The following is a 27,147-nucleotide window of genomic DNA, read 5'->3' as shown; positions in this document are numbered from 1 at the left end:
GGTTTTGCTTTGGGTGGTGTGACAATAGCAAGTGCCATTATTTCATCACTATTTAGTTTTCAGAAGAAGGTCATAGCAAAAGCATGAGAAGATATCACAATTGGCCATTTCCAAACTTAACACTATCAATGATTTGGTCAGTAAAGCCTTAACTGACTCTCGCATCTCTACAGAGGAATTCAGTTTAATCCTCAAGGAGAAGAAGTACATTTCCTTGAAGAATGCCATTAGAAAGAAACAAAGGGAGGCTAATTATGATGCCAGTTTTGACGAAGAAACCGTTAAGAAGACTTTTTTAGAGGAAGGCAAAAAACTAGCACAGACAGAGATGTTAGAGAAATTGAAAAGCAAGTAATACATCATCATTATTATCATTATTTTAATGTACAACAAACATTCCCTTCATATGTTGATGCCTCATGTTGAAGCCTCAGCACCACCTTATTCACTTTAATAATAAAAAATTAAGTAAATGAATACAACTGAAAGGATGTACAATTTCATTTCTTTAATAGAGTACTTCAGTCAGTTGGCCGCGCCCCCATTTCCGCATAATTCTCTCTGCGCTATGACGTCACTGCATATCATTACGAGCTCATTATCGCGTACGTTTAGGCGTGAAAAATATGAAGTCTTTAATAGAGTACTTCAGTCAGTTGGCCGCGCCCCCATTTCCGCATAATTCTCTCTGCGCTATGACGTCACTGCATATCATTACGAGCTCATTATCGCGTACGTTTAGGCGTGAAAAATATGAAGTCGGAAATCGATCCTAAAGTTGCCAAAATCTTTCTGAATGACATGTAAACGGAACATATTATTCTGGATGAAACATTAATTAGTAGTTTCATTAAGAAAAAAGTGTAAAAAGTCCTGAGGTTTGCTGTTTACGTGACTTTGAACAGCGGTCGTCGCCCGAAAAATTGCAATTTTTTCACGTAATTTTGTTGAATAAATGCACCCAACTCATCAAAAACATCGCGCGTGCTCAGAAGTAATGACTGATATTTATTGTTATATGTATCTTTGACTGAATAACACGATAGTAAAAATGATTATTTCTGTCGCACGGCTGGAAAATACGTTTAAGTTGCCTCTGATTTTTGTCAGAAAATGTTGCTGCCGGATTTAGGTTCCGACCACACCCGAAGTTGAGCCGAAGAGGCCCGAACACTAGGATCGCCACCATCGCTACAAAACGTGTTCTAGAATACTGATTATGAAAACTTGTCCAATAGCCCATCCTGCCGTCCCATCCCTCCTTTCATGAGACCACCATTGCCCAAATTTAATGACAAAATGATGCAAAGAAGAAACTTAACATTAAAGATAACTAATCCTCTCTTCTGCATCTTGAAACTCTTTAACAGTGAAACGCTAACATTGAAACAAGAACACCAATAACAAACAGACAGTCAATTGTTGAAGGGTGTAAAACACAATGCCAAATTCAAATTCTTGCAAGTGGTGCTGTTGAACTTTTCAAGTGGAAGGAATCAAACTTTTTTTCATTCGTGACGTTATTTGCTAATGATTGTTTACACCATTCAACAGCTTCCCGATTGACTGGAGAAGTGAAAGTATTAGCTGAAAGATAAAGCAGATTTTTCCTGAATGACAACAGCATGGATGTACAATTACAACAGTCAAATTGACAAACTTCAAGTTAAACCAATCACAATCTTGCAGGAAGATGTCCTGTAATAGGTTAAAGAGACAGCGCAAGGTCTTTCGCGAATTTCGGCTTTCCTTATTTATTTCCACATAAACATGTGCCAAATACCACAAAAACCATGCACCAGAGAAAAAAATTCGATGCGTCACCTATTAGCCCCGTAATTAGCCTTAGAAGATTTCCCCAAATTATAGCTCGCGCCAAATATTATAATGAGGTCAGTGACGTCAACCCGGGATTCCGCCGGCATCAAAACACAGCGTAGTACAGAAAGACAGCAATGGATCTCCAGGAGAGCGATGAAAGTTCGTGGATTTCGGCGTCATCTGATGATGAAATTTCTAAATCATCGGAGGATAGTTTCTCCATACGCCCTCTGAACGATGAGGGGGATGAAGAGTTTACTTCAGGGGCAGAAAGCGTGGAAATTTTAGATGTTTTGGAGCCGCATGTGTACGACCCGGACGCAGAGGAATCGGGGGAAGAGTCTGACGAGTCGGCGGACCAACTTGATGATTGGAGGAGACTTTGTACTCCAGTGACCATATCCGACTGGTATGTTATATATATCAATCAGTTCTACAAGATGTCACTGAACATGAAAATATAACCCCTCCACTTTTTCTAATTTAGCGATCCAAACCAAGCTCACCGCGCCTACACTACATGCATTGATGCAACAGTGTACGATACCCATAGTGATCTCTTGGCACCAGTCCAATCGTTAGAAAGTGTGCTATTAACCCTCCAATGTCTTATGTAAGATATGGTATATTGATCATGAGATGGTTCATGTCAGGTCCTTTCTCTTTTTCACTTCAGGTGCAAGTGTGGTCCGAACTGCCAAACCATGCCCAAGGAGAAAGAGTGCAGGTGCTGTCGGGAGTATGGCCAGACAGTTCATAAGATGGAGGAGGCAGAAGATGTGACAGGGGTCCTACCAGCCTGCATCACCGAGCATCCTGGGTTTTACTCTGTCTGCCTCGACCCATGGAACCTCCAGAACGCGTGGAGTTTTTACAGGCAGCAGTACGGGGGGAAGGCTGTCGAGGGACCCAGCCATGTAAAGTATAGACATGTTGCCTACCGACAACTTATCAGATGGTGTTGGGGCCCTGTGGGAAAGGACAACCGTATCGTTTTGCCTGCCTGCGCAGTGGCCTGCATCAGAGCCCACCACCCCCCGCCAGATGAGGAGGGTTACGTTTTTAAGGGGTTCAAGAGGAGTGCCAATGAAAAATTACCAACATTAAGGGACGAATCTTTATTATCATTTATTTTTGTTGGTTTAGGATGTTCTACACTGGTGTGATGTGAATAAAATGAGAACCGGTATATCTATTTGTATGTACACTCTGTTTCATTTAGTTTCCTTTACTACAACTAAAAACGTCATGTAGTGGCCACATCTGGGATGGCAAATTGCAATCAAAGCGGTAAGATGTGTCTAGGGAAACACGAGAAACTGATTTGACGGAGATATTTTTATAATTTGTTGAAACGTGACTGATGCCCTGCTGCTATTGCCTCTTCTTTTGGAAGCCTGTTTTCAAATGAGGAGGTGAGTGATGGAGGGATCTCTGGCGTCGGGTTCTCAAGCAGATTTGCCTCTCTATAACCCTTGTCTTGGGCAAGCTTCATCACTTCCTCGAAGCAATCGGCCACGTAATCTGCAAGTGAAGACCGAAAAATCTTTAGGAAACTGTACTTATAAAACGATGTAATGATAAATAGGTTACCGATTCATATAAATGAACTTGATTTACATTCTATGCTACCGGCTTACCATATGTGCAATTGGTGAGAATCTTTTTAACTGTGTAGCTGCCCTTCTTGTACTTTGGGTATGCAACATTGTACCGGGCAGCACCATCATTCGTTGTTGCTTTGGCCCTTCCAGCATTCTCGTTGTAATGCAGTGCTGCCAGGTACACCCTGAAAAGACAACGTCATTCATGTCACCGAATTGTACAACACTATTTCATTCTCAATTCACTGAATTGCGCATAGGTCTTCTCGATCACAACATGTAAATGATGAGAATTATGATGAAGTATGTTCCGCTACATTCGCCACATTCCGCCTCCCCTTCCGATCACACTCGTATTGTATTGTTACCTGGTAGTCATTGTCTCGAAGGCAAACGCGAACATTTTGGGGGCGAACTGATTGATGAGCATGTGGAAGTGTTCCACTCCGCTGGTCTGGCCCAAAGTTGACATTTTCCTTATGTCGTTGATGAGACGTGTGCCGGTTAGTTTTTCTTCAAGCTCAACGGCGGCCGCAGATCCTGCAACAAACAAATACGAAAAATATCGTTCAGTAGAAAAATCAGATCTACTGGAGGAAACCGACACATAGTATAACCCGACCATTTTCATTGACGAAACCAAAAAATGACTGAGAGATAATTATCACACCTCGTTTTAGATAGTTCTTCTTCCGGCGCCCCACCAATCTCCCGTGAGTACAGTTCTTGTGTATGCCCTGTACATGTTCCATGGTTGCCCTCCATCTGTTCTCAATTTCGTCCGGATCACCAGAAGACGTCAACACTGCCCAGTAGAGATGATTCTTGACGCTCTTAATCCAGTCACTAATGATCTCGAAACCTTTCTTCTTGGCAATTATCTCCATCTTCTTCACCACACCTGAAGATATAATGGCAGGTACAAGTAGGAAAGGAATGTGAATCAATGTAATACTAGTATGAATTGTATAGCATGACATCACAAATATATTGGTGAGATGAATTCTTACTTTTTACAATATGCCAGCAGTCGTAAAAATGAGGCACTTTCCATTTTTCCCTGACCCATTTGGCAATCTGTGGGTGGCGATCTGTGATGAAAGCCTTGATGTCCTGTTCTCCCAGGGTGTCCCTGCATAGCTGCAGCCCTTTGAGCTCCATGTTGTAGCTATTCTTCACTTGATTGCTCTGAAAGAAAAAACAGAATATTATATCAAAAAATATTATGAAGATGATTGTAGGTCAGTGAAATAAGGATGATGTCAACAAGCAGCTGTTTGAAAACTAACCTGAACCATTTCCGTTGCTACTATCTTGTTCTGCTCAATATCCAGTAACGAATAAGTCCCGTATTTAGCCGAATGTCCCATAGAATCACAGCGGGCATCGCCACCTAACATGAGCTGCCGACCTCTCAGGCCATCAAGAAGACCCGACTGCAGCCTCTTCCATACGGTCCTAACAGCTTGGCGCAAGTAATGCTTCTGATGGTAGTAAAATGTCCGTCGACAGTGAACCTTGATATTGGCGAATCTGTAACACAGGTAAAAGTTGTGACGTTCTAATTATGTCAGCCGCTTCCTTCCCCTTCTCCAAATTATTATAGTGTCATCTCCCACGGACCGCAACAGCTACGTGTAGGTAGGTCTATGGGCGTAACTGCATGGACAGGGCCCGGGGACAGGGAGCAGATGTGCATGAATCAAACAAGGATACGCAGTAGACGTACTCAAAAAGGGCTCTTGTACTTACGAAAAAACTCGCAATGCCTTCGATGCAAGCGACCCTGAGAATAAGATTGCGGCGCTGATCAGAATATTTCCCCAATAGGTGTTTCTCCGCTTTGGCTGGCTTTCCCAATAAACTGTTTCCGAACATTCCTGGCATACGATTTTGGCTAAGAGAGCAGAGCCCATTAACCGTTTATAGACTTTCTTTGAACCGGCACACCGACATTTTGGTATACTCTTAAGTATCTGAAGCAAGGCGCCCTCAAATACGATGAACTTTTCTTGTTCAACGGGTGACTTGTCATCTTCCACCCTGAAGAAAAAAAACGGGGAGCATTAGGTGAACATTTGGCGCCTAAGAGGAACTCGAATCCTGCAAAACTCAGTGATATTTTTACTCACGTCATTTCATCAAATTGGACGTTCTCATATCTATATGCGCTATCTTGTAGCCTGGAGCTAGGTTGGTACATGTCATCGTAGTCGGCCTCTTCCTCTGTGCTATCATCCAACTCCCAATCTAACATATCATCTTCGGACTCCGTTCCTGCATGTTTTACGCGCGGACGTTTCCGTTTCCTGTTAATTGCTGGGATTAACACCTTCCTCACTTTGTACACTGGACCCTTCCTAGGTTTGCGACCTGCCTTCTTTTTGGTCTGTGTTTCTGTAAACAATAAAACCGATTTAGCCCATAACAGTCTAAGAATTATTAGGGTACCGGTATTGTTGGTATATCTTTTTCGAAACACCTAATGCATTTAAAATTTAACCTACCCTTGTCTAAGTATTCTACAGCTTCCATTTGAATACACTTTTCCACAGCTTCTAAGTCGCCAGGATTAGGTGTATCTGGGATGTCATCAACGGTCTCAGGGGACATCTCTGTCATCATTTCATGTATCAGTCTCTTCCTCACCGCTGGTTTCATCAGAGTGGGCGTGGTCAAGCTAGCAGCACGTGTTCGTGGTACAAACGGCCTATCTACGTTGGGTGGGGCGGGTTCATGAATCGTTGGCACCGCAGACTTTGTCAATTGCAGGCTGAAAGTAAAGTATCACTGTTCATAGCCTGATGACATGCAGAAATCGATGTTTCTTCAACTGGGGTTGAAGTTTGGACTTCAGTCGCAGCCTCTACTTGGTCCTGAAAATCTTTGTTCTTGCAATATTTTCTTGCCAAAGCTTTAGAAGAACAGATATTCATCAAAGATCGGCGTCCCGATAATTGAGTTAGAATAGGCAAATTATAATCTTGTTCCGGCCCCACATTTCTTTGATGAATGCCGACAGTTTGGATTGTGTACGAACTTTAGACCTCACCAATTAATTTTGGTGCTCGTCAAGGTGTTGAAATTGGCCTGAATAGGCCCAATACGATGGGAAATGTCCACTAAGAACCAGCTGCAACTAAAAGTCCCCCATCATATAGTTACTCAGATAGATGTGATGAAGCGGGAAGAAATCCCGCCAGAGACCCACCTTACAACCGACTGACAGCACCAGTGAACCACATACACTCATTGGGTTGTCCTGGTAATTACCAGATTACGGTATTTTCTTCAGACGGTTATTAATTGTCCAGGTTGACCTATAAAGTACCGGTAGCCTATAGATACACACAGAACATCAGTAGCACATAGCCTACGCAGGACCGGGCCAAGCGACGATGTTAGTCATCTCTCCTTATGGAAGGGAGGGGATAGCAGTGTGTTGTTGCGTTTGATTCTGTGAGGATTGTAATTGGAATATAGGCATTTGTTTAAGGAATACTTAATGGATGGAGAGTTAAGTGAATATATTGTACTTACAATGAAGAATTATTCATGTTGAAGCGCATGAGATTTTCAAAGCAATCCTCTTCGAAATGAAAACTACAGATGTAGTCAACTGACGGATCTTGGTTCGGAACGAAATCGGCCCGTTTTATCTGAATGAAACGAGTCCATTTCCTTGCTTTTTCCCTATCTGAAGGAAAGGAATGTATAAACTTCCCTTGTTGGCTGCATCTAAAAACTTTACACCTTCGCCCGCCTACACGGGCCTTTTTCGGAGGCATGATATCGACAAATCCTCTGCTCTACCACGGGTGCTGAGCTTTCGCGCGCTTTCGATAATCCCGAGATGACGTCACGCATAGATAATGAGGTGCGGTATTTTAGCCGTTGCTAGGGGCGGTTGCTATGGTGTTTGCCAGCGAACTGGGGGTGCAAATGAGCTGTTTTTTTCGGGAAATCATGTTTTATTATTTGGGGACTAACATACTTCAGTCTCATTACGATACAGTTATATCTGAAAGTTATTGCGCTGTCTCTTTAAGTTTACACCTTTAACACTGGCATTGGTCATGCTGCTGAAATTACATACTTTATCAGCTTTTTGGTATTATCTTTTACTGATACAGCAACTCTAAAAATGAGATCATGGCAAGTTCTGTGCGCGATGTCTGGCACAAAATAACTCTTGTGGGGGTACTGATGAGGCTATTCCCGGCTTTATAAGCATCATTGATGGCTTGGAAGCCCGTTCAGACCCAGGCCAGGGTCAGGGAAAATAAACTATCCATCCAAAGGTCGTCCAAAATTACCAGACAATGCCTATTATTGAACCATGTCACCTAGTAGGCCCTGGTGTTTTGGACCGTGAAGATCCACATTGTAATGTGTATATGATTTCTTTTCCTGAACTATGGCAGCCTTTTACAGGCAAATCTGGCAAAAAAGTGCCTAAACATAGGCAACTAAAATTACCAAACAAACAAAAGATATATCATTATGAGAAAGTTTATTTTCACAGAGGATATACAGAGAAATTTCTGAAGAATCAGCCGGATTGCCCAACAGTAGTAGTAGACATCTCAGTCACCTGGATCTTTTCGGAAGTGAAGCATCATGGCTCATGCTTTACTGTTTGAGCACATCCACACAAATCGATAGTATTCCTGGTCAATATCAATGACGATATGGTGGAACACATGACATACCTCCAGTCTCATAACATAACATAACATAACACTCACTCAGACACTGTCGCTCTGACATTTCTGACGAGTATTCTACCAGTAGCTTTATCAAAAGGCTCAAAATCATCTGGTCATTTGGCCACAAGTTGTAGAAATTATAGTCAGACTAAGCATATTCATCAACAGAACTCAAACAGGCTACCATCATGCCATTCTCACTTTTAACCACATTTTTTTTGAGACACGCTGTGCATTAAAATATTTTTACAATATCGCGTCGTGCACGCAATTGCCGCGAAAAACGGCTTGATTAACATCACGTGATCCAAAACGTCATAAATATTAATGAGATTTCTTCGAAAAATCACCAAATTAAGTGCCAAAAAAGAAATATTTAGGAAACCAGGTGCTCAAATGTTTTAAAAGATATGAATTCATTTAGGATTGGTCAACCACTTCGCAAAAAATCAATTTACCAAATATCGCCGCAAAGCTGGAAAATATCTTTGAGTGAGATATGTTCAGCGAAGATTGCGAAAATATCATCTTTCGAAAAATTGATCAAACTCGGTTGATTTTGCTTGGAATTTGATGAAATAAACACCAATTTTTTCGTTCAATACACTGTGCTGCCAAACCGCAAATTTCTGTATACCAACCAGCTTCAGTTCCGCAACTTGACTGAGGATGGCGCGACGATCGCCGTCGGTCAAGAAAACGAGTGTGAAAAGACCCAAATATTTCCCTACCAGCAGGCGCTGCCCTCTTTTTTTAAGTTCTAAACTATCATAGCAGACAACATGGCGGCATTTCACCAGTTTTTTCATTTGTGAGTTGATAAAATGCATGAATATTCGTTAATTTAGGATGGATTTTGCCCCAATTTTGACTACCGGAAGTAGTACTTAACCCCGACTTTGAAATGATCGTGTTAGTTTGTCTTTGGCATTTTCAAAATTCTGAAACGATACGATTTTACTTCGGACATTCACCAATATGTATGCTCTGTGCTGAAATGTATTGACTTGGATCGTACGAAAATAGAACCAACCTGAAATTTTTTTCATGGTTCTAGGGACATGGCACATGCTTGACGTGACGTTCATGCGTCACTGAATCCCATGGCTGACTGCATGGTGATGACCTTCTTGAAGGGCGACAATGACGGCCATTTTGGTTTTTAAAAAAAGTAGGCCTAGTTAAATAGAACTAAGTCTAAGCCTATATTATAAAGAATATGTCCAACTTAACATGTGTTACTGTAAATGGAATTGTTTTAACTGAGATCAATAGAAATAAAAGAAACAATTCTACACGATTGGCAATATGAATAATGACGGACTGGCTCTCCCGGCCCCCCAGGCCCATGCTGTGACATGAGTCGTGGCTGGATTTTCCCACACTACATTAGTCATTAACTCATGAGCTGCTTAAGCCTTCACTGCATCTTGGGAGGTAGGGTAGGCATGGTAACTTATGACATCCCGTCTTGACTAGTTCTATACAAGGGCAGATTAAGCCCCCCCCCCCAATTATGTAAAAAATCTTATTTGAAATTGACCATGAATTGGCCAGCTCCCCCACCCCCTGTTCTCAAAACCCTGAATCCGCCCTTGTTATATAATGCCAAGTGAATGTAGGCTTAATCCTAAGGGTGCTTCGTCAGGCTATAGTAAATGGACATGGGGTGGGGGTCGGGGTGGGGTTGATCATACATTTTGTAGTACGACAATGACATGACATAGGCCGCTTACCAAGCCCACTACAGCACAGGCACGTTCAACAGTACCTGCCCGTACAAATCATGAAATACAACATGCAGAGCTGAACGTGCCACCGTTAGCGGTTTCTGAGGCCTACACAATGACATACATCATACATGACAGTAACATTTCTTTTAAATTCAGTTTGGACAACTGAAAAAAGCAAGTTGGCACTATGGCAATGTTGGGCACAGCCAACGTGATGAATGAAAATGGACCTTCAAACGACATGGAAGGAGTCCCAAGACCCACTGTCAATTGGGTAATTGTCATCAGTGTTTCTGCCAGAAATATTTTAAAGGGGGGGGGACAAACCATAATTTTTCAGAAAATCCTGTTTAAAACTGCAAATTTTGTCTGTTTTTTTACAATGACCTTTTGAGATGTGTATCGATATCAGAAGTTCCAAGGCCATGTCTGGAGTTCTCACCAATACCATGTTGTTGATCAACTCAACATAGGCACTACTCTGTAACCTTGATAAAAGTAATAGTGTATGTTGTTTACAGTTCTTATGTCAATTAAAATATCGTGTTTTTTCTTCGGCATCTGAAAGGAAGTCAAGCCTTCAAAAAGGAAACGTTTCCCGATTGGACAGTGGGCCAGGGACCAGAAACTTAAAACGGTGAAAGAAGCATCCAACACTCGAGCGGAACAGTTACAAAGCGACATTTACAGAAAGGAGGAAAGGATATCTGAGTTAAACGCACATGTAAGTCCAAAAATATTATGTGTGGAGCTCTTGATTTGACCAGAGTCTCTCTAATGAAGTCCCTTCCTTTGATTTCACCATTTACCAACGTCCAAGGTCATTTTACAATGGCTTGAATTGACGAGTCACGGTCAGAAAGAACTCTGCAGTGCCAGTAGTTCTTTAACATACATGCTTTCTAACAACTGGGCCCAGACCTGTAAATTGTTGCTTGTTTTTATTCTGTATAGTCAATATGACAATATTTATTGGGACATGATTTGATATCCTCATTTCAAATTTTTCTGTTCTTCAGATTGAGTGGCTAGAGCGCCTAGAGGTGGATAAAAATGCTAATATAACCCCAAAGATTATGAGGGACAAGCAAGTTCAAGTTTGTAGCAATTCGGCTAACCAGCTGTTAGTGGTACGTAGAGGGATCCTAGAGGAAGCACAAGTCTTCAGATTTAATATCACAGAGTCAGCCAGGTGCCGCTGTTTCGACTGTGCCATTCTGACAGCCCATCACATGTAGATCATCACGTCACCAGTCCAATTAGCAATAATATAAATCTGTCACTGAAAGTGACCAGTTTGGACTTTGTTTCACACCTACCTGTTTGAGATGGATGCAAGAGCACATTTAAGCTGATAATTAAGCCCCGGAAAATGCCAGGATTTTCATGCCAGATGGAAGTACAATTATAGTTGATGATCTAAATGTATGTCAATTGCTCTTTATCCTTTCAGGATCAAGAAAATGGTCAAATACCTGGCAAACAAAAGACTCCAACGCATCTTAGCCCTGCTAATCCAGATCAGTGCATGATGAGTAGGAGTACAACTTCCGCTCGTATGAAGGAGACCACCAAGGCAATGAAGCTCATTCATGGTAACAATATCAAAAATGTAAAAGATGCCACTTGGCTCTCACTTGTAAAGCTCTGCACACCTAATGAATTGAATGATTATATCCAAAGAAGTAAGTCATGTAAAACTGCATTGTTTAAAAAGGGCAAGGTGAAAAAGCGAAAGAAAATTCAGGAAAGAAATGCTAGAAAGAATGTAGTGAGGTGTGTTGAAACACTTTATAAGGGTGGGATGATTTCTAGTAGAAAATACAACTCCATTAGATGTTCTAATCTAGGTCATAGTGAGCCAGAATCATTGACATACAAGGAACTGAAACAGGAATTAGATGCTATCATGGAAGAAACTAGAACTCAACCAGTAGAAGGTTGTGGTGGAGTTTACAGGGATTTTGAGACAACGCTCTTGAAACTAGCAGAAATCTATTTGAAAATAGATGGTGTTCTTGTTGAGCAGAGTGGCAGTGGTTTGAATTGGTTTGGAAAAAACAGGGGTAATTTTGCTATTGCCATTGGGGCCGATGGTGCTCCGTCGGGGAAGCACAATACTAAAACTTCGCTACTTCTCTCATTTGTCAACGCCGTTGACCAGGTGTCCAGTTGTGATCACAACTATCTCATTTTTGGTGCAGATCTTGCCGAGGATGATCCCATTTTCTTTTCACATCTAGCTAAAATAATTGGAGATATGGGGTCCATTGAACGAAAAGAATATGAGGTTCTTGAAACCAAAGTCACATTTAGTCTTGAACTCATACCGGGTGACTGCAAATGGATTGCATCTGCATGTGGTGAACTATCAAATGCAGCAACCTACCCCTCCTCCTTTGGTAATGTAACACAAAGTTCTCTTTCTACATTAAATGGCAGTATTGGGGAAAGTGAAGATGATACTTGGCACCCATGGGGGTATCTGGAAAGACTAGAAACGGTTAAAAAAGTGGCAGCATTGAAAAAAACTGTCTTTCAGCGCCCTAAGATTACTAAGTTCATTGCACAGCAGCAGTCACGGCAGGAATTTGCCCCGGTACTCAGGAAATATACTGATAAATGCTATATTGACCCACTTCATGTGAAGAATAATGCTTGCCAACAAATGAATAATTTGTTGATGATGGAAGTGACCAATTGGACCAAGGAGGCTGTGCTGAAGAAAAACTTGGATTGTCCAGAGTTTGTTGATTCACCGATCGGACGGTATCTATCTGCTTTGAAAAATGAGATAAAAGCTGGTAAACTTCATCACAGAATCTGCAAGTGGTACAAAGAGGTCCAAACTCAACTTTCTCGGAAAGGTGTAGCTTCTAAATGTACTGTGAGATTTACAGGTGAAGATTCACTTAAGTTCTGTAATGGGTTCCATAACTTGACCAGCATCATCTTTTCTGCAAGAATGGACGGGGAGGAGATTGGAAAGAAATGGCTCCGCCCTTTGGTGCTGCACTTCTGCTGCACTGTGTTAAGGGAAGCTGTTGCATTGTTTTCAAAGACAAAGTTCTCTGAGTGCGACTTAGTCCGACTCAGGCATGTTTGCAAGATGTACCATGCAGCTCATGCACTTTTCCTTACTGGAGTTTCCCTCACAATATGGCACATTGGTTACGCTGTTCCTTACCATGCTACTATTATCTACCATAAGTTTGGTGTTGGTTTGGGATTAAATTCTATGCAGGGCAGGGAAGCAAAACACCAGCAGATTGACATGTATCAGAAGTTCACAACAGCTCAAAACAAATGGGCTCTGACATTCAAGCATGAGTATGTCCAACTCTTTTGGTTGAAGGAACAGGGCATTGCTTCAGAGGCTCGAGACATGGCAAAGTCTCGCGACCACAGCCAGTTGCATGTGTTCAAAACATTGCCTGATCAGTGCAGGTGTGGCATTAAAAAGAAGAATGACAAATGCATATACTGTGACCACTTTATCACATCGTTGATTACTGCAAGCTGTTGTAAGGGGATGATCGTTCCACAGCTTAGGCAAATTGTTGATTCTCGATGAAGATGATGAACACTGACTGCAAAATACTGTCCCTTGTGGTTACATATCAGGTTCATCATAAGGCTGGCCCAAATTTATTGTTTGTTCCCAATAACCCGACCGACCAACCAAAATCATGCCAACCCAAAAGTTTTTATTGGCATTATTGTCTTTTTAATAACATCATGGAGTTTTTTTTAAACTTTCCTTTGATTCACTGGAAATTATTATTAGAATATCATTTGCCTACCTGCCTAGCTGCCTTCCTACTTACCTTGTGTGAATACCTTGGTTACTGCAATCAGACAATTAATTTGGGCCAGCCTAAGTGTGAAATGTGTTACTGCAATGTGCAGTACTAATTTATGAAATGTTATCAATTTCAAATATCATTATCAAAATGGACATTGACATTTTACACCGTTGTTGGTTTACGATGCATGTATACTGTTATGATTGTATTATTTGAATTAATTTACTAGTATTTTACTGACTTTTATTTTAAAATTGTGCCGTCCATGTGGTGTAAGACCTGTGAATTTCATCATAATTGTAAAATGTGTACATTTGTATGTTTATTGCGTAATTTATGTTATCGTTATCAACACTCATCAACTTGTTGAGAAAATAAATAGTTACATTGAGATACAAATGAAAGGTCTTTGTTAAGTATCCTCATGTCCTTGTCTTGCTTGTTGAGTTAGCAGACTTTTCAATGCCATCCAATTCCAGTAACATCTACTGAACTCTGTCACAACCAGTTGCGGTAGGTGGACAGTCAGGAACAGGATGGCCAGCCATCCATTCATGATTGGATCATCATCAGTCATGTTGGAAGACACCATTTTGTGGATGGTGTAGCAGTCCCAGTCGTTTTGGATACTGTGACAATCTAAGGAAGTGGGAAGGGGATGCCATCCACTGAATGGATAGTGTAGTCATCCTGAAATTTTAGGACAAGGATGGTTCAGCCGTCTCACTCTAGAATGAGAATCCTTGCACATGTTGCATATCTTCACCATCCATGTTCACACATTCTCCAGTGTGCACTTTGACTGAACACACATTCTCCAGTGTGCACTTTGACTGAATTATCAACCACATCGACATCAGGGCCTGGGTTGCTCTAATGTTGTCACGAACTCTGGCGTTAACTTATCTTTGCGTTATCTCCTTCAGTTGAGCCCTCAGACTTAACACCAAGTTGGTGGACAAGATGGATCTTATTTTGCGAGGACAGCCAACCAGCAGGTGGATGGCATTTGAGGATAAAACAAGCAACTCAAATAATCAAGTACATGTACATGTAGTTCAATTTGATTTATTACTGCCTGATGCCATACTTATTTACAACAGCAAAGTGCCCTTTTACAAACAGTCTCTTTAGGTTGTGCCTATACAGCAACACAAACTCCTCCTCGTCGTCAACATGCACATTGCAACGGCTACCACTTCGGAAGACCTTCTCCAACAGCATTCTCCTCTCAGGAGCTTGGTCGTCCTGGCATGCCCAGGCATTGAATATAGCAATCACCTTTGGCTGACTCATGATAACAATCTGTGTGGTAGCCGGTGTACATTTGACCTCTGTCCTGTGCAGGTTGGTGGTACAATGCGCCCGGATTGCCTCAAAGGTAACGGAGTTTACATCTCTGCCGAACGAAAATCGTTTTGTTGATGTCTCCCGCATTCTACCAACAATGGATCTATGGATTCGGCCAAGTTCTTCGAGAGCCATAGGATAAGTCTGAAATGGAAACAGAACGCATATTTTTTAAATGAAAAGGTGAAGGCCGGTGAAATGGAAACAGAACAGAATGCAAAAAATGAAAAAAGGTCGGTGTAGAAGTAAAATGTCCTAGGATTCTATTATGCACTTCGATCTCTGAGCTGTTGTCAGTCATTAACTCTTATAGAACCAGGCCTTGAGCACAATACAATAGGGCCGGACCCTACTTCCAGGGGGACATTTTCACTTCTGCACCAGGTTAATCAAATCGGGGCTAGTAAGAACTCCCTGCTCCAAGGCTCTATGGCTCTTGCTTGTATAAATAACCTTGACAAAGTTATTTACTCCAAGGCCTATGTTACTGTGGAATCATGCAATTTGGCGCCACTTTTCAAGTGACATCTAGTAGTGACATCATGCCAGTCAAGTTTCTGCATGAGTTTCTGTCACCGTTGGCCATTGCTCCAGATCGAATATACTGGTATACTGTTTTACATTTTATTTTTCTACTATTGTCGTTACTTTGTAGCCCGTATGGGCATTTTATAGTAAAAAGCGTAAATTGAATTGAATTGGCAACACGCTAATGAGATGCGCCAAATCACGTCACAATGATCAACTCATGAGGTCACAATCAGGTATCCAATATCGGCATGGTGATAAGAGTGGCATGTCATTCAACGACCACGTGATCATAGCTGAGGGGCGGCGTTATTTGGGAATTCTTTGCCTGGAATTTGGCCCGAGGCCCGCCGTTATTTCGGGTCGGTTATAAAAGAGGCCCTAAGACCTAGGTCCTACAGCCTCCAATGCCTAATTAACTCACTAAACCTACCTTAGCAACATCATATTTGTGCCCTGCTCGTGCTGGATTCTCATACTTTTCAAACACATTTTTCATGGCGCTACCAGAATCTTCACAGAAGTTCACAAATCTAGCTCTAAGAGCAGCATCACGGCCCAATTCCTTGCTGAAATCCTTCCTGAACTCTTTATATGCCACATTATATCTGCGCTTCAAAGAGTTCATATTTAAATTGCTGTTAATGGGCAACATCTTTGGAGAGGTAACGAGACTACACCACAGGAGATCAAATTAAAATTGAGAAGACAAATGCAAGGGGTTAATCAAAGGAGCCATAGGCCCCACCAAATGAATGATTTCTATTCTGTTCTCTATTTTTATTATTTTCTTCTCATAGGATATGCATTGATGACAGAATAAAGTTCTATCGCGTATATAAAAGCCCAAACAAAAAGCTATGCAAAAATGCAGGCTGCCATGGTCAGAATCTGACCATGGCAGCCTGCATGGTACAGGGCATCCACGCATTCATACAAAGTACTGTGTACATTTGTACACAAAGCGCTGGATCTCCATATCCAGATATCGTAGATTAACAATAAAAAATTAGCAATTTGCGTTACGTCATGCTCTTGCATGATCCGAAAAATCCGTCGCGTCATCATCGCACTCTTCAATAGCAGCGTCGTGCAGAACGACGTGAGAACGTCATGACGCGCCTACAGCGCTGGAGAGTTGCTGACGTTTCAAGCTGACTGGCGCTGACGTCAGGAACGGGAAAATATGAAACTATTTCAATTGTACAGTTCAGAGCATTTTGGCAGCACAGTGATAACTAACAATTTCGCCATCTTTGATCAATCACTCTCCCCGAACAGTCGTGCATGCTACAGAGGTTTTAGTCTCTGCCACAAATATGGCGCGAGTTAGTATCATATTTTTACCGATAGGTGACAGTAGCAGCGCAACGCAGAGAGAAACGCTCTTTTGGCGCTGCGAACGGGGGCGCGGCCAACTGACTGACTTTAGTTTAGACTGTCTTGGAGACCAGGAGTTAATTGGGTGTAACCCCTTATGTTGTAATCCATTACAAAACATGGGTTATGTACATCCAAGGGACCTAAAAAATATCTCTCGTTATTTGATGACTCATGATGCTCATGATACTCATACTCCTGATGCAGCAGTACAAGCACCTATGAAACAGTGTGACATAAGTACATAATCTAAGGTTGGATTATGTCGTAATTGTAAGAGATGGACATTGTATGAGTATGCCAAAAAATTGAACCCAACAAGGTACACAACTAAAACTATTAAATACAGGTTTTGTACCTCTTGTAATGCTGTTGCTTATTATGATGACTTCAAAAGTCTAGAGATTAGTATTGAGAATAAAACACGTTACTTTGACACCATGCTCAGAAGGCTAGGACAGAGACGTCTATCAGGAAAAGTAGTAAATTACCTGAAGGAGTACATTGAGTACGATTTACAGGGATACTTCTCTGGTCCTAGAAAATGGCTTAGTAAGGAAAGGGATGAAAAGACAGTTCTTTCATCACTAAAAAAAAGGTATTACGACTCTACCTTCTTAGTTAGTTTCAGATATTGAGTCAATGGTATTTCAATTTCACTGCGGAGAGTATGATTGGTATTTAGAGAGAGAATTCCTTAACCGTGCTATTGGTAACACTCACTTAACTGATGAGAACTTTACTGATCTAAGGTTAGTTTACTTTGCTTTCCTAAGATACCTGCATTACTGTGGTGTAAAGATCTCAATTAACTACAAGCTGTTCTTGCATCAAGCCTTTAAAAAGATGGATATCGATTACGTTGTACTTAACCCTTATTTATCATCCAAGGATAGAATGAAAGATTTGAATGATTTATGGTATGATTTCATTAAAAGTATTTTCTTCCAGATTTACAGGTCAGATAAGGAAGATGACGATGACTTAACTCTAGCTAGTGAACCCATACTTGCTGCTATGGCAGAAAAATACAAAGAGTTACCATTCATGGGTAGAACTAATACTATTCTATGTAACATAGAATGCCAGAAACGTCTAAGAACTTTACTGTTAACAAAATACTGAACATTTAAAAAAAAAATTAAAAAGTTAAAAGAATAAGTAACATTAATTTTCTCTACACATAAATTGAATCTAGTGTTATTGAGCATCAGATGAAACAGATCGGTGTTCTTAGTCAACCTCCTAGTTACAAACTAGGGCAACAAAAAACAACTGGAGTTACACTCTCAGGACTAAGTCCTACTAACTTTCAACTAGATTCTAACAATAATTTATCTACTCAAGGTCTAGTTTACACTGATAGTCTAGGTCTAGTTAACACTGGTAGTCAAGGTCTAGTTAATTCTAGTTGCCAACTTGGTTCAACCAACTCTCAACTAGGTTCAAATAGCCCTCAACTAGGTTCAACTAGTGCTCAAATAGGTTCCACTAAATTCCAACTACTTGACTGAAAATGACCTTAAAGCCAAACAAGACCTAGAGGTTTTAGCTGCAACAGGTAAAAGTAAGGATTTTCTTAACAAACAACTAACATTTGATGAATTAGATGTTATGCCAGAGAAGGACATCATTAAATATCATAGACTCTACCAGACAAAGTTGTTCTTGCCTGTTAATGATGAGGAAGAACTTTTATCATGACCTTAGAAACGATTACTTAGTAACAAATGAGTTGGACAAATGGTTAGGATGGGTAAGTCTTAGGATGGGGGCACTAACTGCCCTTGCCTCAACCACCCTCATTACATTAGGTCATTGTCAGAATGAATCATCAGGACATGAATGTCCAAAGATTGATGATTATGATGAGTCTAACAGTGACCTAATTAATTCCAGTAACATAAATGGAGAGTGATCCCGTAACTCAAGTTACAAATAATGCTAAACATTCAGTACCTAAGAAGGCTAGATCTGAGAAACCATTAGCATGGTTGAGAGAGTTGGGTAATTGGTCTCAGGAATTTAAGCGGGTGAAAAAGGGAAGGACAACATTAAAAGTGGTAGAACCAGAACCAGAACTCGGAAATCTGAGGGTGACAGTAACACCAAAGGTAGTGTCGCGGGATGCGATAACCTAAAAATACCAGTAGTACAGGTGGTAGTAGTACTTATGTTTACGTAGTGGCAGGTGTAATCGTTTTAGCTGCTTTTGTTTACTGCTATCCTAAGTTTAAAAAAGGACAGAAAATCAGCTTGCTTAATACAGATCAAAAATCATTAGTCAAACCTGAGAAGGTCGAGAGAGTTCAACATGAAAATAAAACCAACATTCTTTTAATGTAGTAATAAATGTATTACATCAATTTAGTCTTAATTAGCATGAGTCTGAATCACTGTAATCTATGTAACCTTCATAGTACATACCGAATGGTAATGTAGTTATTCCGTCCTCTGGTACGAACCTCTTGTCATCAAAAGGACTGAGGCTTTTCTTGTCTACTTCTTCCAAATAAATCTGGTGTTTCTCTGACCTTAAGTGTCTCGTCTTGTGATTAAATGACTTACTATTTTCAAGACGGTCAACATAGTCATTGAATGCAATATCTCTCTTTAATACATTCTTGGCAATACCCTTCAATTTCTTAGTATCTGAATAATAATAATCAGATTCTGTTTCTTTGGTCGAGCCTTTGAGCTTCGCTCCTGACACTTTGTCAAGCTCTCCAGACGAAGTCTTGGTTCTGTAAGCATACTTCTTGCTTCTCAGGGCAATGAATTCTGTTATCTCTTCTCCTAGCTCATCCTTAATGTAACTGGGACCTTCTTCTTGTTAGTGTCATAGAGTGGGTGGGATTTTATCCCGAGAGTAGAGCCCCAGTGTTCTTAAGGGTAGTTACTGAAGTCAAAATAATCCTTCAATCCCTTCAGGTCTTCAGTTAAGTCATCAGTCTTGATCTTCAGTACAAAGGAATCTGTGTCCAAGTACAGTAGTTCAAGGTTTTTCTCGCCAAAGTATGGCTGAAGCACCTCATAGTAGAATTCATACATCAGTAACTTAGACAATTCAAGTACTGTAGCTTCTATGTAGATTGGTTTATTAAACTTCATTGATGTTTTCCTCTAGCAGCATTCTGTTCTTCTTCTTCTTCTTCTTCAGCGTTCCTTCTGCACTTGGAGGGGTCATTCTCCTAGGAGTAATCCTCCTCCAAGGCGGGATGAGCGTATCCTGCGTGCCACTACGGTTAGGTGATAATTGGGTTTATTGGCCTAGTGGTCCGACTTTGGCGAGAGAGATAGAGTCCATGCAAGCTACTCATGTTTCTCACTTGGTGGGGTCTTAGCTTGCCCTGGCATAGACACCAGGTACAAGGAACCTCGGTTTTGAGTCTCATTCGAAGGACTGTGAAGAGCCAGGAATTTTAGTTCCTTGAAAGCCACGCCGGTTCATCCAGTCATACGATCCTGGGTTCTCCCCGGGATCGAACCCGGGCCCTATTGCGTGGTGGCCAGCAGTGTAAACCACTAGGCCATGAGGCTCCTTATTCTGTTCGTCAAATATGCATATTGATGAGAACCTGGGATTGGCCATTACACTCCTGGCTCTCTCACGGTCTGTTACTAACTCAATCTCCATCCTGTTCCTTATGTTCTCACAGGTCTTGCCATGGAAAGCATTATTCATCAGTTTAAAATAATCTTTCTCAAAATCAGTGTAAGAATCCATCCTCCTTTTAGTGTTGAAGTCAATGTAGGACGCCAACCATTTAGACTGCTTGAAACTTATCACTGAATGAACCCTCTTCAGTTCCTTTCTATGTTTAATGTAAAACTGTAGCATCATGTAGTGAACTATGTAGTTGGTCTTATCCTTTTGTGTCAGTATCAGTTTCTCTACATTTGATCTTTTCTCATCACCCAGTAACTCTCTCTGGTAAGGGCTGAGTTCATCATCTTCAATGAAGAGCGATTCAGGACAGAATGGAAAATTCTTTGACTTGAACTTTATGTTACAAGGATAACCCAAGTCTACCTCTAAGAAAAAATCTACATCACTGTCACTATGTATCTACATAATCCAGCGTAGATGGTGACATACATTGTCTTTAAGCTCCTCAATCATATCAAAACTACCATAAGGTTGAGGTCCCATCATAGCCCACCCGTAAAGGTTATTAGCATCAATGTAGAGTAGCTTGTGGTGATCGTCGGCCTTAAAGGAATTGGCCAAAGGCCTTTTTTTTTACTTATATCTCTTTTCTAAGTCATAATCTTAAATACCTATGATTATGAAAACAAAAACAACCACAAAACCCCGATCAGTCAAAAGTAATTAGTGTAATAAATCACAATTAGTCACCTTTTACTATATAAATAAAGCAATTGAAAGGAAAACATACTTTTAATCTCCCGTTCACACGTCTGACCCGAGCACAAAAACTCGCTTGCGTAAACTAGGCCAATATGATAATTTTTCTGATGACGTAGCCTCCGGAATCCTGAGTCTTGACCTAATTTCAAAAGCAATTATAAACATGGAAGACAATAGTGCCTCGAGTGATACTTCATCTGATTTCTTTGACTTTTCTGACTCCGACAGTGGTGATTTTGACTTTGTATTTGATGAGAATGAATCTCATGGAGATGGGGAATTCAATAGGCCTAATGATGAAATTGTTGGGACAGCTCCTTATATGTATGAGCCAGAACCCCTACCAGACGATGTAGTAGAGAGGGATCAGCCACTACCAATACCAATGGAAGTTGGTGAACATGTGGAAGAGCTTGATTATACAGTTCTTGAAAATTGGTAAGTTACTAAATCCTAGTTTATACTATTTCCACAAGTTCACAATCCTAGCCCTTTAGGCCTATAATGGGGCTAGGGTAAAGTAGAAATTCCCTTAAACATTAAAGGCGATCTCTGTAAAAACAGCCATTCAACCTCCATCTGTTTACTCTACGGCCTAGGCCATTTAGGCCTAGGACCATCTTCTATCGTTATGTTGTCAGCCTAGGCCTAGGCTCTGAGAGAGTAGCCTACTTGTTTACTGGCCTAAGGTCAATTAGTTCAGTCCCATAGCCAATATTTTCATTCAATTTAAATCCTGTAAACAGGGTACATCTTATTTAAACTGAAAAATGTTGCAATCCCATGGGTGGCCTTCATTGAAGTTCTATTGTATAGCCCTATAGGCCCTTGATGATAAGATGAATCAGTGCTACCACATGGTTAGAGGTTGAGGCCTGCCCCTGCAAATTAGGAAGGGCCGAAAAAAAAACAGAACAAACTCACTTTGAAAAAGAAAACTAAATTTAATATCATATATAATGTATAGGCAGTAAATAATAAATTTCATCAATATATCTTTACAGGTGCACCTGTGACAATTGCCAGGTACAACATACAAGGGCGAAGTGCGTCTGCTGTCGGGATATCAATGAATACCAAGCCAAGTTAACAGAAGATGAGAACGCACCAACATGTATCACCGCACAGAAAGGGTTCAATTCAGTCTGCATTAATGAAGACGTCCTGGAAACAGCTTGGTATCAATACAGACAACAATATGGTAAAAATGCCCACAGCAATGGACCAAAACACCGACGTTTACGCCATATAGCATATCGACAGTTAGTGCGGTGGTGCTACGGCTACTTGGGAAAAGACATAACGGTGGTTCTTCCATCATGTGCTGTAAGCTAAATTAGAGCCTTTTTCCCTCCACCTGGACTTGAAGAAAATTTTCAATTTGATGGATTCAAAGATGCCATAGACATTGAGTAAAAGCAATGACCACAATGGGCGAGTTCAGAATTCTGTGTGTGTGAGTTATATAAAAGGGATCTGTTATTTTAAATATCAGCTTCAGTAGCACAAAACACTTAGTTGGCAACTTGTTCAAATTTTGTATAATCTGCATCTTAATGAGACCATTGACTGTCATGCGTTCAAATTATCATAAAAAGACAATATAGCAACAAAAACCATGTAATAGATCCTTTACACATAACACACCACAAATTCTGAATCCACCCCCCCCCCCCCAAACAAACAATACTACAAACAATACTTTGTACATGCATTTTCAAACAGTTTCGTCTATTCCAAACATTGCTTAATATAATATGGATTCAGTCTCTGTCAAATGATGTAACTCGTGGTTATCATCAAGAAGGAAACAAGAATGTCACTATCATAATTTGCACTATCTAGTTTTGTGTGTTCTGCAACTGCTGGACACTTTTCCCATAGGACAATCGAACCAGCCACACCTGTACTGTCACCACATTTGACTGACTACAATTTTACTTTAATTGAAGTTAATATTTGAATTAGTACAATGGTCTCACCATATGTTGGGTTGTTCAGAACTGGCACCACAATGTACTGGCCTCCACGGCTTTTGGGGTACCTGATGTTGTAGGACAGGTTTCCATCACGAGTTTTCTTCTGAATTAGTACAATGGTCTCACCATATGTTGGGTTGTTCAGAACTGGCACCACAATGTACTGGCCTCCACGGCTTTTGGGGTACCTGATGTTGTAGGACAGGTTTCCATCACGAGTTTTCTTCTGATTTTTCCCGCCATTTTCATTGAAGTGGATTGCAGCCATTTCTAGCCTACAACATAAGGAAAACAAATGTATAATGTATAACTCCTTTAAAAGGCATTGTTTTGAAGGGCATAGTACCAAAAAAGTCAAAAAAAGACTACCAATATATATACATGTATGATAAATCCTAAAAATGTCAGTTAGAACCATCAATTCTAAAGTCATGAAAGTTTGTAAAGTCCGGTCTTACCTGCTTTTCATCCCCTGGTACCCAAAGTGGTACATTTTTGGTGCAAAATGGTTTATTGTACTGTGGAAACCTTCGAGTCCAGATGTTTGACCATTTGAACTCAACCTTGAAACAGCTTTCAAGACGACCTTGTTCTGTAGAATTTGCCGACATAGTATGTCATATACTTCTGAAGCTGAAATGAGGTAAAGTACAGCTGTAATTAAGTATGTTACAATGCAGAGTCTTTGTTTTTCGTGAAATGAACAAATCTACAATTTCACAATGAAATGTCAATTGGTCAATTAAATGGACAACAAACTTCAGGTGAAATAATTGCCATGTGACAGCCAGGCAATGACATTGAAATTATATTTACCTGGATCAAGCCAGCGTCTTGGGGTAATTGCTCCATGAGCACACCTTGGAAACAACTCATTTTCGTGCTCGTGCTAGTTGACAATGTGGTTTGCCAGTGAGGACCATTTTGCAACAATCAGGCTAGCTACCATCATGGTTACTAGTCACTGCACTCCAATACAAATGGTTTATTATGCTCCTCTGCCAACATTTCACATCTGGTGTCTTTTTTGCCCAACTCGCGAGCCTTTTCTTTATGCCTGAAACAACAATGAATTTAAATGCAGTCACTAATTCTAGCAGTCTGATTAGATGGAGTAGCCCTGTCCTTTCAAGATCAAGTTTGTCTATGAAATTTAACTGTACCTTTTGCCACATGCCATATGTCAAGGTAGTGGGTTACCTTGCCAGGCCATTCTTCCCGTACATGTTTGGCTACGCCTGTGTGACCATCGGTAGTCAACTCAATTTTTAGGTGTGGCAGTGCTGCGTCTAGGAAATCCAGAGTGCGTGAGAGTCCTAAGACTTCCATCGCTGCACTCTTTTTTGTGTCAGGTTCAGTCGACTGCCAAAGAAAAAAACAATATGTGTCAATCTACAAAACACAACAGAACGGTCCCGATATGGGAATTTTTTCTGCAAAAATATCATGATCCAACTTACCACCACAAGATCTGTGCACACTATAACATTGTCCGTTGTGTTGTGCAGGGTGTAGCTCCCGTATTTGGCGCAGTGCCCCATTGAGTCGCACCTGGCATCACCAGAAAGTTGGACACTATCGTCAAGCTTTGACAGTACACGGATGTATTCATCCTCCCAGCAGTTGCGGACAGCCTGGTTTAGGAATTTGCGCTGATGCATGATGAATGTCGGAATAGTAAAACCCTGTACACCCCAAAACTTTAACATTCTGACAGCTTTGCTGGGAATACTGCCAGAACAAAGAAGTGCCGTGGATAGAGAAATATTACCTGAGGGATAAGTCCCAATCATTTCCTGGCTACTCCATCTTGTATTTTCATCACAACTCAGACAATGCTGAGAAATGTTGACAAGAGTGCGATTCATTGAAGCAAAAATTTGTCTCTGCTCCACTATGTCCACACTTCTGGCAGATCTTAAAGAGGTGCAAGAGCTTCTTCTCCGAAACAACATACAACTTCACAAACTCACTGTCACCATTATCGGGGCTGTTGTAGGAGTCATCACTTAAAAATAAGCGGGAACATTTTGGAATTTTTATATTATTTATTATAGACAATGATTACCATTTTCAGGGGCAGTGAAAACTGAAAGGTTGTCTTTTACACCGGGCAGGAAAAGATCCCTACTAAAATCTCACGTATGAACTACTGTGGAAGAGGGCTAGTATACATACCAGTTATATGATATCATTATTATAATTATCATTACTACTACAGTGAGCAAAAATTCATAAGGTTGGCTTATGAATTTTTGGTATAAGCCAACCCTAACCCACTTACTGTTCTCCAAAAGACATATTAGGGTTCCAAGTAGGATCCTTCTTTTGGCAGTCAATGAAAGAAAAGGACTGGTCCAAATCAGCATCAGTGAAACTTTCATTTCGTTTCCTCTTTGGATATGGTGTTGATGACAATGGTACAGTCGGGCTACTTGGTGTGGGAGGTGGAGTGGCGGGAATTGGTGCTGGAGGATGGGTTGAAGGCATGGGTGTGGCTTCTGCACTGCTGCTGGTGTAAGTTTGAGTTGGTAGATCAGCAGGCATGTGGACGAACTGGTCACCAATAAGGGTACACTGCACCGATTCGGATCTGAAGTACCTCTTTGTCTGGCACCCCATATTACTTGCATCTGGCGACACCTGGCAACTCACATTCCTGAATGGAACTGGGGCAAAACTTTCAATTTGAACTGAAAAAAAGATGAGCTGACACATAACTGCCATGATAACATTCACATAAATCTGATATGAGGCATAATACTGAAACCCAAGTCTTAGCCATCCACATGCAAATGGGGGAACTATAGTGGAAGCCAACACCAGTTAGTGAGCCTAGTTGTTCCACAGTTTAGATAAACCGTTTTAAATAAACAATTGGCAAGAATGTAAAATGAAATCCTTAGACCTACTATCAGAAACTTACCTTTGGTGCGGACAAGCTTCTTCAGTCTCTCAGCAACTGGTAGAACCATTTGAATTTGTTCAGGTTGGTGTTCCTGGTCTGATGGCTGAATTTCATCATTGTCGTCAGGGATGCAGACAAGATCGTTATACTCTTTAATTACGGTTTAAACAATCTGTAAAATAGATAAAATTACTAATATCCTAATGGCAAGTATAATTCTACAACATCAATTAAAATCATTTTATAACCACCCTGTAGAATTGGTGATATCCTGAGTTCTGGGCTTCATTGATTGGAGCACCTGCAAGCAAGTTCAAAGTCAGAAATGGCAGCTATAACAGCAACAGTGCTGAGATGACAAATTCTCTTACTGCCCCTGTGCGTTAAATTTGCCTCCCTACACAAGTAAAGAACATTTTTTCTCGAAATGTGCATTATTGCTCCCAGCTGGTTCTTACACTCATTCTCTCTTTTCGTTCTCTATACTGTGATTTCCTGCCAGACCTTGCCAAACCAGTCGGAGGAGGTACCAAATTTGATTCTTCTGTGTTTGGTGGTGGTGGAGGCCCACAAGCTTTGTTTGTTTGGGCGGAATCAAAAACTGTTGGCACGGCATCATCACTTTTCATCCATACACTGAAATATATAACACTGTACATGAATTTTAATACATGAGCCATGGTTTAAATCCCACTGCGGCGTGGGAATTTGGGTAAGGCCTTACTTTCCTCACTCTACCCAGGTGTATCAATGGGTACTGGTAGGAAATGATCAGGTTGTATCGCTGAATGAATACAATGTACCTCATCTGAGTTCTACTGAAAGGTTTCACTATTTCAGGATTGAGCGGGGTTAGGCCTAAAGTGTAAAGTCGGATACTCGACCGTTGTTGATATCAGACTATGCCTATACATCACACAGGCCTGGCTAAGTAGGCCTATTTTGAAATTTTAGTTA

At 40.8% G+C, this 27,147-nt stretch overlaps 2 protein-coding genes across 5 annotated transcripts in view; one reads left to right on the top strand and one right to left on the bottom strand.

The window, feature by feature from the left end:
- The window catches only part of LOC135494137 (kelch-like protein 8), a 322,348-nt gene that overhangs the window by 282,045 nt on the left and 13,156 nt on the right, over positions 1-27,147 (top strand). The window contains exons 8-11 of one of the 4 annotated variants that reach the window (XR_010448352.1): positions 10,024-10,141; positions 10,436-10,591; positions 10,887-10,997; positions 11,321-12,192. The exons of the other annotated variants lie outside the window; for them this stretch is intronic. The gene's annotated coding sequence lies outside the window, so the exon portion shown is untranslated. Of the gene's footprint in view, positions 1-10,023; positions 10,142-10,435; positions 10,592-10,886; positions 10,998-11,320; positions 12,193-27,147 lie in introns of those variants that run through there. 4 annotated transcript variants of the gene reach the window in all.
- On the bottom strand, positions 3,161-5,682 carry LOC135493502 (uncharacterized). The gene is made up of 8 exons (XM_064780880.1): positions 5,558-5,682; positions 5,178-5,468; positions 4,715-4,958; positions 4,436-4,613; positions 4,096-4,326; positions 3,794-3,965; positions 3,462-3,610; positions 3,161-3,345 (listed from the first exon to the last, which is right to left on the bottom strand). The coding sequence occupies exons 1-8, from the start codon at positions 5,680-5,682 to the stop codon at positions 3,161-3,163; spliced, it is 1,575 nt and encodes a 524-aa protein (XP_064636950.1).

This window comes from Lineus longissimus, chromosome 9 (assembly GCF_910592395.1).
Source record: "Lineus longissimus chromosome 9, tnLinLong1.2, whole genome shotgun sequence".
NCBI lineage: Eukaryota > Metazoa > Nemertea > Pilidiophora > Heteronemertea > Lineidae > Lineus > Lineus longissimus.
Note: the sequence above shows the minus strand (reverse complement) of the source record. Positions and strands in the feature narration are given on the sequence as shown.